Source organism: Xyrauchen texanus, chromosome 4, assembly GCF_025860055.1.
Source record: "Xyrauchen texanus isolate HMW12.3.18 chromosome 4, RBS_HiC_50CHRs, whole genome shotgun sequence".
Lineage (NCBI taxonomy): Eukaryota > Metazoa > Chordata > Actinopteri > Cypriniformes > Catostomidae > Xyrauchen > Xyrauchen texanus.
Genome location: NC_068279.1, coordinates 7011245 through 7027169, shown reverse-complemented (window position 1 = coordinate 7027169; position 15925 = coordinate 7011245). Strand labels below are relative to the sequence as shown.

The following is a 15925-nucleotide window of genomic DNA, read 5'->3' as shown; positions in this document are numbered from 1 at the left end:
TCTGTGGTCTTGGCTGATTTCTTTTGATTTTCCCATGATGTCAAGCAAATCACAGAGTTTGAATGTAGACCTTAAAATGCATCCACATGTACACCTCCAATTGACTCCAATTAGCCTATCAGAAGCTAATTGGCTAATTGCCTAAATGCTTGACATCATTTTCTGGAGTTTACCATGCTGCTTAAAGGTGCAGTTGACTTAGTGTAGATACACTTCTGAACCACTGGAATTGTGATATAGTCAATTAAAAGTGAGACAATCTGTCTGCAAACAATTGTTGGAAAATGTACTCATGTCAAGCACAATGTAGATGTCCTAAATTAATTGCCAAAACTATAGTTTGCTTATATGAAATATGTGGAGTGGTTAAAAAATGAGTTTTAATGGTTTAATTAAAACCTAATTGTATGTAAACTTCTGACTTCAACTGTATATTTTTTGTCTAACAATTTGTATCTTTTTTAGAAGAATATCTCAGCTCTGTAGCTCCATACAATGTAAGTGAATGGTGACCAAAACCTTGAAGCTCCAATAAGCACATAAAGGCAGCATAAGAATAATAATATGACTCCAGTGGTTTAATCGGCGATCCAAACATTTTGGATGAGAACAGACCAAAACACAACTTCTTGTTTTACTATAAAACTTGACATAAGCAGTTTCATGATTTTTAAGCTCGATTACACCTCTCACCTCCCTCTAGCTCTTTGCGCATGTCTCAAGAACTAGGAAGTGTAAACAAGCTTGAAATCATGATCGTGTCTAAATACTGTCATGGCATGATGTACAGTGAAATGTAGTTGTATTTTGGTCTGTTCTCACCCAAAACCGATTGGATCGCTTCAGAAGACATGGATTAAACCACTGGAGATTTATGGATTACATGGATTCACAGTTAAATAATATTTTATGAGATATATTGAAACAATACACAATAATATGTTAACCCTATTATCCATCCGTCCGTCCGTCTGTCTATCTATCTATCTGTTTCTAACTCTGTCCGAGAGAGAGAGAGAGAGAGAGAGAGAGAGAGAGAGAGAGAGAGAGAGTACAGTAAGTGGGTGTCACCATACAGCATCAGTTCAGTGGTTAAGATAAGGACATACATTCTGTGGGAAAAAGTTACAAAATTTTATCAAAATGGGTTGCCTGGAGCTCCTCAAAGACCTTTTCTTTGGTTTTTGGGACTATGAGACTCCAATGGTGATGGTGGTGAAGGACAGAAAACTAGGAGTAATTTACAGAGCTGTTCAGTTCCTGGTGATCACATATTTCATTTGGTAAGAATGAGCTTTTTCCACTTGTCTCTTCTGTGGTGTAATATTCAGAGCTTTATTCTAATAACATGCTTTAGTCAATTACAAGATGGATAGTTGTCATTTATCATATTGGTATCAGACGGAAAAACTGTACAAGTTTTTTTATATTTGTCTTGCAAAACTGTAGCAGATATTGCAATAAAACCTGCAATATTGATAAAGAAATTATGATTTTATTTATTTATATAGCACATTTAAAAATAACATCTATTGGCCAAAGTGCTGTACAATTAAATGAGTTATTATAGAATGTACTGTACAATTTTTAAGTAAAATATTTTCAAATATTAAAGACTGTTGTTACGATTTACACATTTAAATTCCATACCAGAATTTCATCAAATTAAATGAATAAAACTAAAAATATATACTTTTTTGTTAGATTACTCAAAACACTTTGATGTAAATTTGTTATGAAATGCGTTGATCAAATTTAAATATATATTTTTTGTGTGTACTTTGAGTGTTAAAATGGCTATACGGTATTTACTTTACAAAGAAATGTTGTCTTGTTTCCAATATGGGTAACACTAAAATAACATTAGTTTTTGCATTAGATATTATGAACCAACAATTAACAATGTTTAAGATCTTACTAATCAGGGTTAATTTGAATTCATTTAATACATTTTAAAACTTAGATATTAAATAATTGTAATATATTATAAAGTATATATATACTAAATTACTGTACAGTAAAAAATGCATTTGTTTACATAAAAATGAACATAAACCAAAATAAGTGCTGTAAACGTTTTTGTTCATGTTAATATTGCATTAACGAATGTTATTTGCGCATCTTATTGTAAAGTGTTGCCTTAAAAGGCAATCAAAAATCATAATGATACCACCTACATGGCAATTTGGCTCTAAATTGATATCATAGCTTTTGTATCTTATATCTCTGGATTTGTTTGTTATCCTTTTTTGAGTTGTTCAATTTTAATGATGGATTTCTCTATTCTGCACCAATAAAGGAAGATTTGTGATTGAAGTTTTAAGAGTGTACAGCTAATATATGAATTAATGTAGTCTTTTATGGGCACAGGTATGTATTTATCAGTCAGAAAGCATATCAGGAGACCGAGACCCGTCCAGAGAGCTCGGTGTACACTGAGATGAGAGGTGTGGCCATGCTGGGAGACAGCATTCAGGACACAACAGAATACGTCCAACCATCTGAGGTGAGGAAAGATAAAACCTTAAATTAAAAACTGAAATCTAAATTGCAACTTCCATTATGCCTGTTCTACTGGATTCAGGGCAAGCTTGATCATTACAATGTTATTTATGTACAAAGCGTTTCTTAAGATATTCTATAGTAATTATATCAAACTGTATTTTCCCTTCTAGATCAATATGTATTCTTGTTTGATCAACATAACTATTCATTGAACACACATGCAAAAAAAATAATAAAATAAAATGCATTCATTATTGCTTGGTTTCCTTGATGAACAGGGTGGTGATGTCATCAGCACAATACTAAGAAGAGAGGTGACACATGATCAGACGCAGGGCACATGTGCTGAGGTGAACAAAAAAACACACAAACAACTGTATATAAACACAAAGTACATGTTCACATTTTGGTTGGAGTGATTGAATAGTCAAAAAGAATATGATAAATAGTTTTCATTTTCTTTTTCAGCATTACAATGTTGCCAATGCAAACTGCACAAAAGATTCTGACTGCATTAAAGGGGAAACTGATTTAGATGGTCATGGTAGGATTACTAATATATATAATAGGAATGCCATATATTTATAAAGTTTGAACACTCAGATTGGCCACTATATTTATATATAGTATGAACATTTCAAAGTTTAATATTCACTACATGAACAGGTCAAAGAACAGGACGATGTATACCTTACTACAATTACACATTCAAGACCTGCGAGATCAAATCCTGGTGTCCCATTGAGGAATATGCTGTTGTTAGGTACTGAAATTTTATTGATTAATTAACTGTCAAAAATGAAACTTGAGAAATGCACTAAAATGTCTATCCTCTTCCCACAGGGAACCAGCTTTGGAACAGGCAGTTAATTTCACTGTGTTCATAAAGAATGCCATCCATTTCCCAAAGTTTAAAGTTCTAAGGGGAAACATCAAACCAAACAAACCAAAGAAGTTGGCACGTTGCCACTACCACCCAGAAACCAACCCATACTGTCCTGTGTTCAGCCTTGGCTTTATCGCAACACAGGCCAGAGAAAAATTCAGTGAACTTTGCAGAACTGTACGTACAGGGCTTATTCTTAAAGAGCAAATCAAAGGGTCCCCCCCCCCAACAGCTCTATTACATTTTTAGTGTGGTGTGTTTTAACATAAAAATATTTTAAATTAATATTTTAGGGTGGAATAATTGGAGTGTTCATTAACTGGAAGTGTGATTTTGATGTGGATCCCTCTGAGTGCATTCCAACATATTCATTTAGAAGGCTGGACATGAGAAAAGATCTGCCCAGCTCAGGGTACTACTACAGGTATGGAAATAATTTCAGTAATCTTGAAATAATCATCATTTAATCTTTAAATACTGCAAAATACATATGCAGGACTCCATGGACACATAGCCTATTTGTAACAGTACAATTAGGTGGTATTAGTTAACATTTATTAGCATGATGCAATAATTAACATCATTTTAACTAAGATTAATAATTGCTGTTAATGTTAATTTCAACATATACTATATCACATTATACATTTGTGGAGCGGTGGGGGGCGGGGCCGGGCTAGAATGTCGCACGCCGGTCCCCAATCGGCCTGATGGGGCGCGCGAGGGATAAAGTCGGCCGGTGACGACAGTTCGAGAGAGAGAGAATTACGGGCATGTCCGTCATGTGTGTTTATGTTTGTGTGTTTTGGTTTAAGTTTTCATTAAATTATTATTTATATTGACAAGCCGGTTCTCGCCTCCTCCTTGCCCGTTAACCCCTTTACATTGGTGCCAAAACCCGGGAAGGAGGAGGGATGCCCGTCGCATAGTCCTCGACACTGCCGTCCACCCAGGGGAGCGCCGCTGCCATCTGCCAGGCAACGGAGTAGCCCGACTGCCCAGATGCGGGGAACGGCCGCAGTCCGCGGGGCGAGTGTGGACTGGATTCCCCGACTGCGGAGGAGTGCCCTGCCGTCCCCAGAGACGTGGAGGGGTCGAGAGACGACCGCCGTCCACGAGGGGAGGAGGGAAGCAACTCCCCGACTGCCCGGAGCGGTAGTGCCGTTGCCAGGGGCGGAGGAGTGTCCCCACGTGCCGCCAGAAAAGCGGAGGGTCGTTCTGTCCACTGGGGGTCGGAGGTTTGACTCCGGTTCACCCGGAGAGGAGCAGCTGTCGTCCGCCGGAGAGTGTGGAGGAGTGATCGAGGACCACGCAACGGTACATCAGAGAACCGGTGAGTGAGCTTTTTCTCTCTCTCCTCTCTCTCTCTTTCGCAATGTGTTGGCCTTTTCCCTCGCCTATTTTGTGTTTTTTGTTGTTGTTTTCCCCTCCTGTCTCCTCCCAGGTCAAGGAAGGCGGAGATGACACCCAGGGAAAGAGGTGGGGGGGTGCAGGTCATGTCGGTGGCTCCCCGGCCTGAGGTAACGGCGGGAGGAGTGTGAAGCGGAGGGGGGTGGGGCCGGGCTAGAATGTCACACGCCCGGTCCACAATCGGCCTGATGGGGCGCGCGAGAGATAAAGGAGGCCAGTGACGACGGTTCTCGAGAGAGAGAATTACGGGCATGTCCGTTATGTGTGTTTATGTTTGTGTGTTTTGGTTTAAGTTTTCATTAAATTATTATTTATATTGACAAGCCGGTTCTCACCTCCTCCTTGCCCATTTGGAGTTTTAAGTACTGTCCTAGAGCCTTGGTTTCAATCAGGCTTGCCTTATTGATCTCTTTAGGGTAGGCCTGGTTGAACCCATCAGATCTTCTATTCCAGAAGGGGTTGCAGGGGGAAGCCTTTCCGAGGCTATTTGACTGGCCCTGACTGGCCATTTCAGCCTGTGCCTCAGAGGACTTCCTCTCTTCATCCCAGCACAAGGATAGGAATACTCTCTCAACGGTGGTGGACACAGCAGAAGAAGTGATGGAGTTCCACACCCGAGTCCATTGCTGACCATCAGAAGGCGGAGGGGCCCACGGCTGACATTCAGGAGGCGGAGGAGCCTGCGGCTGCCCATCAGGAGGAGGAGGGTCCTGCGGCTGACTGCCAGGAGGTGGAGGGGCCGTAGCTGACTGCTAGGGAAGCAGAGGAGCTCGCTGCTGGCAGTCTGGAGGGGACTGAGTGCACAGCAGGGTTTATCACTGCACACAAAATTCAGAAGAGGAGGATACGGGTTCCTAAGCCCGAGTGTGCAGCTCACCATAAGGGGTACAAGCAGCTTGCCTGCAGGGGTCCAAATCCACTGTAGTTTCCTTGGAGGCCACCAATGACTCATCTACCTCATCAGTGGCCATCCCCAAGTCTGACCCCACACAAGCGGTTCCCTGTGGCCATCGATGAGACCATCCAGTTCCCTGTGACCATTGCCCAGTCTGACCCCTCACCAGTGGTCACCACCCAGCCTGGCACCTCTCCAGCAGTTGTTAACATATAAAACCTTATTGTTAAGTGTTACTGCCTATTTTGCAACCACAAATTAAATAAAGATTCCTAAGTCAATGTGTTGCTATTACCCCCAATAATATTATTTAGAATCAATTACATTTTAATTTAATTTAGTGTTAATAATTTGAATACTGAACAAATTCGCAAAGAAGTTGATTAAACAAGTTGATTTTATCGAGTTTATAATCTCAATCCATCATATTTTTAACTACAATTAATCATTGATTCATCATTAATACCTGATTACAGCCAATCATTAATAAAGAATAGCAATAATGTCAATATGCAGAATAATATCTGTAAAGAAGATCTTGCACATTAGTTAACAACATATGAAATGATTGCAAATGCTTCAATCTTAGTATAGTCTAAAGGGGAAAAGTTGCAAATCGCTTATATACATATCCACAAGAAAGGTATTATAAGCCGAAATATCCAATATATTCTTCTTTTATTTGTTCGTAAGTGTAAATGTTTAAATAAAGTACTTAGTGCATGTTATAAATATTATAGTCATGCCAATATGGTCACGTTACACCATGCCAGGACCAGAAGTGTGAACTGCGAGTTCTGCGTACTTTGCAAGTTTTTTTTAATTATTTTCATGTTATACTCCGGGTGAGATTCGATACACCCAGCTACATATTTGTTCTTTGAGGTAAACATGGCAAAGAAGTCATAATCCTCGGGGTCTGGAGACATTAAAAGACACTTACATGCTCAAGCTGAAACCTCTGATGGGCCTGCGGACCTGGGACTCAATTTGGACTGTGTGGCGGGAGAAATCCAGCATCAACTGTCCAACATGTCTGTGATGCTGACCAAGGTTGTTGCTGATTTGGATGATCTCGCTGTAATACGTCGATCGATTACGGCGATGGAAACAAAATTCTGAGATGGTCACAAGAGTGGCAGATCTTGAGAAATGGATCGATTATCTGGAGTCATCGGAGAGGGAATTATTCATTAATCCGCTAGCAACCAAGATAGAAATGGAAAGCATTTTGGAGAAATGGGAAGATCTTGAAAATAGGAGCAGAAGAAATAACGTACGGATTGTTGGAATTCCTGAGCATGACAAATGCAGAGATATGGTGAAATTCCTTGACAAGCTCTTCCTGAGTCTGCTCGACATATCAGGCCTGCATAAGCTGGAAATTGAACGAGCTAACAGAGTCCTGGCTCGCAGATCTGCTGAGGGGGACAAGCCCCGATCAATTCTGGCTAAATTTCTGAGATCATCCGATAAAGATCTTGTGTTGCACAAGGCAAGGAGCAAAGGAAAGCTTTCTTGGAAAAATCACAATATTTTCTTGCTCCCGGACTTCGAGAAACGCGATCGATTCAAGAAATGTAAGAAACTCTAACGTCAACGGAAGATCGCTTTTGCACTAATGTTTCTGGCCAAACTAAGAATAGAAATTAAGGATGGCCGCAAATTATTTACATGTCCCAATCAAGCACTGTCCTTCATAGAAACAATGGGTGAGTAAGCCATTTGGTGTTTCTCATGTAGCTCCAGAGTGGATTAACTCGCTGTACTTACGCTTGGCTGTCTAAGGAAGCTGGGTGCCATTTTTGTTTCTGTTTGTGTTGGTTCTGACTAGAGGCTGCAGTTTGTTTTGTGGAATAACACTCCTTCAAGAAACTTTTGCATTGATGGAGGATCGCTTTTACACTGAAGTTCCCAGCCAGATTGAGAATGGATACTAAGGATGGCCACAAAATATCTACATTCCATCACAAAGGATGTCTTTTATAAAGTTGATGGACTGAGTAAGTCATGGTGGATTTTTTTATGCAGCCTCCGAGTGAGTGAATTTGACTTGCTCAATGCACAATTGACCATCCGAGGAACCGGGATGCATGTTTTGTTTCTGTTTGTGCTGGTTCCGCCTAACGGCTGGAGTTTGTTTTGTGGAATAACACTGCTTCGGGACAGTTGTGGATGAATCTGTTCGTTCTTTGTGCTTATGACTCCTGTTGGCTGGAGTTTGTTTTGTGGGGCATTGGAATGATTATGCCATCTGCTGCACTCAGCCAGCTCACAGAACACTTGTCTGTCTGTCCGAGGACACTGAGCAGCTTTATATTGGCTGGAATTTGTTTTCAGGAAGAACACACCATCGAGACAGTTCTGTGAATTAATCTACACATTCTTTGTGTTTATTCTGCCTATTGGCTGGGGTTTCTTTTAAAAGTATTTTCTGTTATGTAATTTTGCCTCACAAAATTTGGCAGAAGCAAAAATATTGTTTATTTGGACTTGAGAAATCCAATGGCAAGGTTGTCGTGGGGGCTCTCATACATGGACTTACATAGAGTTTAGAGGGATGTGTAAAAATCTTGGTCTTGCAGATATTTAGCGACTTTTGAATCCATCTGGTAGGGACTATACATTTCTTTCATTAGTCCATAAGATATATTCTAGAATAGATTTTTTTTTCTATCTAAGTCCATCATTTTGTCTGTAGTGGATTGCTCAATTGGAAATATCTTAGTCTCAGGTCACGCCCTGGTGAGTTTATATGTGTTGCCACATACGGAGAAAAAGAAATCATATAGTTGGCACTTTAATGTATCCCTTTAGCAAAATCCTTATTTCCAACAAATGTTAAAGACTGAAATCTGACATAATTTTTTTTATATGGAGACCAACTGGTCCTTAGTATCTTCAGGGCATGGCTTGTAAGGCACTTAAGGTGGTTCTTAGGTGTCGGATCATACAGTATGCCTCATTCATCAAAAAATCCAAAGCATGAGAACTCATGGAGTTGGAAGGGAATATTAAAAGTCCAGATGCAGAGCTGAAGCACCGAATGTCGTCTGATGGCCTCACAGAATTGGCCCAATTGAAATAAAGATATAAAAATGATGTTAAAAAGATATATCACGGAAAGTGGAGTTTTGGTTATTCAGGGCAAGACAGTCATACTTTGAGTCGGGGGAGAAAGCAGGAAAGCTTTTGGCTAGATGTATAAAGCAGAGAGTCTTATTCTACCATTCCCACATTGAAATCTGCTGGTGATTAAATTTTTACCTCGGCTATTGATATTAATAATGCCTTTAAAGAGTTCAATCTTGATCTTTATAGTTCCACGTCTTCATCTACTGATGAGGATATAAGGAAATGTGGGGTTGTGGGGTTTAAATCTTGATTGTATATATATATATATATATATATATATATATATATATATATATATATATATATATATGTTTTGCTTTTCTTAATTTTTCAAAGATTTATAAAACATTTTAATAACATAAAGCCTGAAAATGCATACCCATACAAAATTCACAAGTGTGTCTTATCACGTTTGGACAGTGAAGTTTGAAGAAGTGTCATAGAATGTATATTTTATGTCAAAAGTATAGTTCGTCCCCAAAAAATCTTCAAAAGTGACACTTGAGCACACTTTGTTTTGTCCATTTCATTACTGCTGAATTAATATCAGTCCGTTTAAATTATAAAAAATGTTTCTTCTAAAATGTTCAGGTTTGCCAAGAACTACCATAAGGATGGTGTTGAGTACAGATCGCTTATAAAAGCATATGGGATTCGGCTGGATGTCATCGTTCATGGACATGTAAGACTATACAGGAAGTACATTAAAGCTTGTTTTTGACATGTGGACTGCACATATAATAGTCTTTTATTGAATCAATCCATTTCTTTGCAGGCAGGAAGATTCAGTCTAATTCCAACCATCATCAACTCAGTGACGGCCATGACTTCAGTAGGAATTGTAAGTTTTTATTGAATGTGTATTAGAAATATGGTTACTTTGGGTTAATGTGCAAGGTAATGATGTCATTTCAAGACATTGATGGCAGAACTAAATGCTTCACAAATTGCATTATTGGGAATGGTTCTCAGGTTTCCTCTTGGGCTGAGGCTGATCCAGATTAGCTTTGATGGAATGAGGCATTTAAGGACCCATACATCATCTTTCTTCCTGAGTTTTGTCCTGATTGTGACTTCTAAACATGTCTGGGCTATTGTTTTATGAAGACATATTCCTTGTTTAACCCTTAAATGCATGGGAGTTTTGCCAAACATTACTATATACCTCAGGTATTTGGCAACCCATCATGCATATTTATCACAAATGCATCTAAAAAATGCCCAGATAGTGTAAAACTTTCTAAGCAGTTTTAAGATAATTAGAAAATAATAGAATAGAATATATTGTTATATTTTGGTGTTTTATTTTCCATACATCAAAGAAATGATGCAAAAAATTATAGAAAGGGATTCTTTACTTCCACACTAAAATTTCAAGAGACTTAACTGACTGTCAAGTGCATATAGAGCTACACATAACACAAAAGCTACACACAGATTACATATATTGTATTTTCTCAGGCAGTTATTGAGTCTAACTAGACACAGCTTACGGAAATTCAGTAATACACCCAAATGTCAATAGCCAAATCACACTGTCCATGTGTTACACTTGCTATAGTTTACGTCCACGTTGATTCTTCATAAAACAGCAATGTCAAATAGTATGCATGTCATGCATTGGGGATACTGATAATTCACCACAATTGCGCTGAAATTGAACATGACAGGAGTAGTAATATGTGTGAATATGGCACTCATTTGTCTTATAATAAACAAAGAAATAGATATCCTGTGATAGTAAACTTGAATCTGAAATTTTAGAAGTGGGAATATATATGGTTTAGACATTTACCTGTGCATCTCAGTAAAATTCTGGGAGACCAGTGACTACTGTGAACAGGGCAGTTGGAGTCCAGGGAAGAGTGGTGAAAGAGCAGAGGCAGCTTCGCAAGGCATGGAGAAGAGAAGATGAGCATGAAAAGGAGGGCTTGAAGGTATTGTGGGATGGTATAAGGGCTAGGTGGTTGGTTTTGAGGAGGGCAGAGAGAATTCGTGGAGAAGGAGCATGAGAGGATTACATTTGTCAAGGATCCTTTTAAAAACTTCGGTGAAAAGAGTGAAAATCTGGTGATGCTGAAGCAAGATCTAGAAGATCACATGAAAGAACAACAAGGGGATCCCCATAAAGATAGGCCGTTAGGCTCACCTGGATATGTCCCACAGATGTAGCTCCACCCAAGCTGAGTTGTGGTTAGAAAAAGCCAGGGCAACTTCAGCCCTGGGCCCAAACAGGATACCTTAGTTAAGCAGTGCCCAACAGTTCTTAAACTGTTATGGAGAATACTGAGAGTTGCCTGGAAGCAGCAGTGCATACGCCTAGAATGGCGAAGAGCAGTGGCCATCTTTATACCCAAAAAACAGGAATCCACCAACACTAGTGAGTTTAGAAGTATTGCTCTACTGAATGTGAGGACATGGATGCATATAATGGACACATGAAGACAAGCTGTCAGCAGGCAGGCATACCAGGTCTTACTTAGGTAGTTACTATGGGAACATTGGACTACATGGTTCTGAAGCAGCTGAAAGAGGCCTTGGATAAGATAGACAATTGTCATCTCACAGGCAGATACAAGGTCTGGTGTTACCAATTTACATTGTATCATTGCCTGATGTGGCCGCTAAAGATGTGTGAGATCACTGCAGCGGCAGTGGCAAGGATGGACACCAAGGCGTTGTCTTTCAGATGTAGCATTGTTTGTAAGAAATGCCTTACAACTGCCTTTAAATTTCATCAACCTGGGTTAAAAGCAGGAGAAGACCAGACTGTTCTTAGCACTAAGGGAAGTCAATGAGGGCTTGACAAGCCCGGGTACAAATCGGCAGGCAGAGGAGGTTGTAAATAGGGCGGTTTCAAGACTGAAGAGATTGTTGGAAGAACCCGATCAGGAAGAGCAGGTCTTGGATAGGGGGATGGCTCCCAAACTGTGGTCAGCAGCCTCTAAAAAACAGAAGAAAGTGATGGTTGTGACAGAAGTAAGCAAGATAGAAGAGGAATTCTAGATAGAAGAGGAGTTCTAGTATGGGCTGACCTGTGGAATATACTTCAGGCCAGGCTAAGTTTTCTAATAAGACCCACCTATGACAGTCTTCCAAGCCCTGGATATTTGTCTCTGTGGTATGGTAAAGAGGAGAACTGTCCCCTCTGCGAGGCCCCAAGAGCTAATCTACAGCACATGTTGGCTGGGTGAAAGACCGCCTTGGCACAAGGACGGTACAGGTGATGGCATGATCAGGTTCTGCGAAAGCTGGCAGAGATCCTTGAGGTGTGTAGAATAAAGGCCAACAAAGGCCATCATGTTCCTCCAATAAAGTACATTGAGTTTGTTAAAAAGGTAGGTGTCATTGGGTCCTAACCTGTGTTATAATCAGCAGACAAATTGTTTTAAGGGGATGGAAGTCGACTTCGTGCCCTCATTTCAAGAGTGGTGCATGGAGTTGGGGAGGGTGGCGGCTTTCGAGGAAGTGTCATGTAGAAGGCTGGGGATCTGGGATTCATTTGATGGGAAATAGGGCAGCTATTTGGCTAATAATAATAATAATAATAATAATAATTATATATATATATATAATTTTGTGTGTGTGTGTATACTTATATGTGGTTTGGGATTTGGGAGGAGTAATAGTGGGGGTTAACTGTTGATTCTGTGTTTATGTTTTTCTTTTCTTTGTTATCTGGCACATGGAAGTGATTGGTCAATGGTGGTCGACCTTGGCCAACTGATAATATTTCCTTTTGAGATCGCCATTACCTCCTTGAGACTTAGTGTTATAGATGGCATCAGCTAGGAAAGTCTTAATGAATGAACTTACTGTCCCATGGGAAGAGGGACTGGAGGCAGAAGCTAAAATATGCTGATCTGGCCGCCGAGTGCAGTGAAAATGGATGTTGGCTGTATTGAACCCTGGTTGTATGGTCTGTCTTGATGGGAAAAGAGGAATGCCTTGATGAGAAAGCAAGAACGAGAGGCAATCGATAGGATCCAATGTCCAGCAGCAGGGGGTGGCAGAGAGACGTCCCTGAACACTCCCTCACCACCAAGGGATGTTCCAGGATTAATGGGGCATCTGTGACAGGTGGCTCCCGTCTTATGATCTGGACAACTGGACAACTGAAGGCACCAGCGGAGGTGCAGCAGGCAGTAATACCCAGCAGGTTTTTTTTCTTTTGGATTTTATTTTGTATTATTGTTAGATGATTTATAAGAGAAAGGTTTAGGAATAAACAAAGAAGTGGGGGCATAACTCAAAAAAATGGATGAGGTAAAGGAGGTGCAACGAAGACCCGAGGTACACATTTAGGTGTTAAAGTCAACAACAAAATGGACCCTATTTACTTTCTTAAAGCTGGAGTGTGTAATTTCTGTGCCAAAATGTCAAAAAACTTGCCATTCTTCCATAGGTTGTACAAACAAAGTCTCACCCCATTGGTAGAGCCAATGTTGCTGTGTTGAGCTAGATGGGTGCTTTTATCACATCACGCAGAGTTAGGACATGTATTATTGTGAAAAATTGTTTGTGCATGTTATTCAGAAGAGAAAAAGATTGTTTTGTAATCTTTCATTAATATAATGGGTTCAGGCCAGTTTTTCCATGTACGACATCAGGTTTTTAATTAACGAAAAAATAAATATCCTTACTGTCTCACTTTCTCTCATCTAGTGCTCAATCATCTGTGATTGGATCATGCTGACATTCATCGATAAGAATGAAGTCTTCAGCGAGAAGAAGTTTGATGATGTAAGTTGAACCTTTAAGGTTTTTAATCTTGAGAACCTTTCATCAAGACAAATTCAGCCTCCCAATACTGCAGTCTGGTGTTATTCACTAACAGTCAAAAGTTTGGACATTCCATTTAATTCCTTATTTCTGCTATTTTAATTTAGAACAAGATAGGTCAAGTTTGTTAAGACCAATTTTGATGTTTGCTTTACAAAGCTTTGTCTGAAAGTTTAAAACTTTGAACATTGATAGTTAAACATAATGTACATTCTAGTAAGACAAACCACCAGTTACGTCACATATATGATCAAATAAACCATCAGATAGATAGATAGATAGATAGATAGATAGATAGATAGATAGATAGATAGATAGATAGATAGATAGATAGATAGAGTTTTGATAGAGAAAGAGAGAGAGAGAATGGGAGCGATGTAAAGGAATATTCCATTTACAATTAAACTTAAAATCAACAGCATATGTGACATAATTTTTATAACCACAAAATTCATTTCGACTCATCTGTCCTTTTCTAAAAAAAATAAAAAATCGAGGTGATTACAGTGGGGCCAGTTTTTGGAAGGTTTTAAGGCAGATATGTAAAATTTATAATTTATAATTTTATAAACGAACTTAATTTAATTCTTCTTTTAAAACTGGTGTATTATTCGAGCTGTAAATTTGTTGAAATAGTAATAGTCATTTTAGGGTTTGTTGACATTACATCGTCATGGCAACAAAGTTGTAAAATTGGCTATAACATTCCACAGAAAATGTTAGTAAGTGATTTTATCACACTAAAATCATGTTTACATGCATATTGTTTATGTCTTGTGGCTATACTTTTGAAACAGAGAGTATTTTAACATTTACCGATTGGCCACGGTCACTTCCATTGTAACTACCTCACTGAAAGAAAGGAGCCAGTCAAAATAAATATTTGTGGTAATCAATATTATGCCACAACTGCTGTCGATTGAGCTTAACTTGTATTGAACCAGGAATATTCCTTTAATGTACAGTCTAAGAAACCCATTATACAATTTATATTTCTCTTCAAAACTCATTTCAGGCATTGACGCATAAAATAATAATTTAGATGAAAATGTTTTTAAGATCATCAGAAACATTCACCCATTCGGTAAAGTGTGTCCAAACTACTAAATGGTAGTGAATATGTCTTTTATTATGTTCCCTAATTAAGGTTCATCAAATGGTTTTCTTTATTACTTTGATTAGGTCTCTAAAGAACCCTGCCAGCCAATCACAACAGATCTCACTCTTACAAGCTATGGCTCCACCCATTCTGATCTCTCAGAGGGTGTGCCATTGTGAACAAATGCCACATGCCACCACAACTGCTTCAGTGACACCATGCAATGCCAAGATGCGTAGAGCAGGAAGAATATTTTTACAGGAAGGACTGGATGCTTCCCTGTGTGATAAAAGATTGTGAGATACAGTCAAATGCAGACCAAAATCTGAGTCCAGTAAAGCTTCTGGTTGTGACCTGCAACATCCCAAACAACACATTTGTAAAGATTAGCTTCATTAATGATTAATTACTGATGAACAATGCGCATGTTTATTGTTATTTGAACTAGGATCCAGGTTTGCTTCTCGAAGCATTTATATTGCATCTTTGAAATATAATGCATCTATCTGGAATTAGATAGTGAAAAGTGGGCTTTCCATATCAAAGTGTGATGAAAGTCAAGTGTTTAAAAATGTATATTCTGAGTTCAATACAAGTTAAGCTCAATCAACAGCATCTGTACAGTGAAGCACTTACAATGGAAGTGAATGGGGGCCAAACTGTAAACATTAAAATACTCACTGTGTCAAAAATATAGTCACAAGGTGTAAATAATATGTCATTGTTTGAAACATGATTTTAGTGTGATAAAATCACTTACTAACCTTTTATGTGAACATTTATTTTTGAATTTCTCAACCTTGTTGCCATGACAACCATAAAAACAACAATTAAAATAATTTTACAGCTAAAAAATAAAGTTTTAACAGAAGAATTATTCTAAGCTTCACATTTCTGCTTTAACAACCCCCCCCCCAAAAAAAAAAATTAGCACCATTCACTTCCATTGTAAGTGCCTCACTGTAACCTCAATTTCTGCTTTTTTTCAAGAAAAGGTAAGACAAGTTGAAATGAGTAGGTAATCAACATTATGCCACAAATGCTGTCGATTGAGCTTAACTTGTATTGAATGAATGAAAAATATTTAAAGACCAGCCCTTTCCCCTGTGATCATCTCTTGTCTGGGTAAACCTTTATACATCAAACATTAACCGAAGCCCTTGAGTACAGAAGATGAGAAGAGAGCTACTTCAAAGAACCACTCACAGTGCTA

General features: G+C 38.9%; 1 protein-coding gene across 1 annotated transcript; it reads left to right on the top strand.

Moving 5' to 3' along the window:
• Window positions 1–1143: 1143 nt before the first annotated feature.
• Window positions 1144–14891, top strand: LOC127643170 (P2X purinoceptor 2-like). Its single transcript, XM_052125767.1, has 11 exons — window positions 1144–1283; window positions 2371–2506; window positions 2784–2855; window positions 2974–3049; window positions 3172–3268; window positions 3349–3568; window positions 3685–3815; window positions 9423–9513; window positions 9607–9672; window positions 13497–13574; window positions 14796–14891. The coding sequence occupies exons 1-11, from the start codon at window positions 1144–1146 to the stop codon at window positions 14889–14891; spliced, it is 1203 nt and encodes a 400-aa protein (XP_051981727.1).
• The last annotated feature ends 1034 nt before the right edge of the window (window positions 14892–15925 follow it).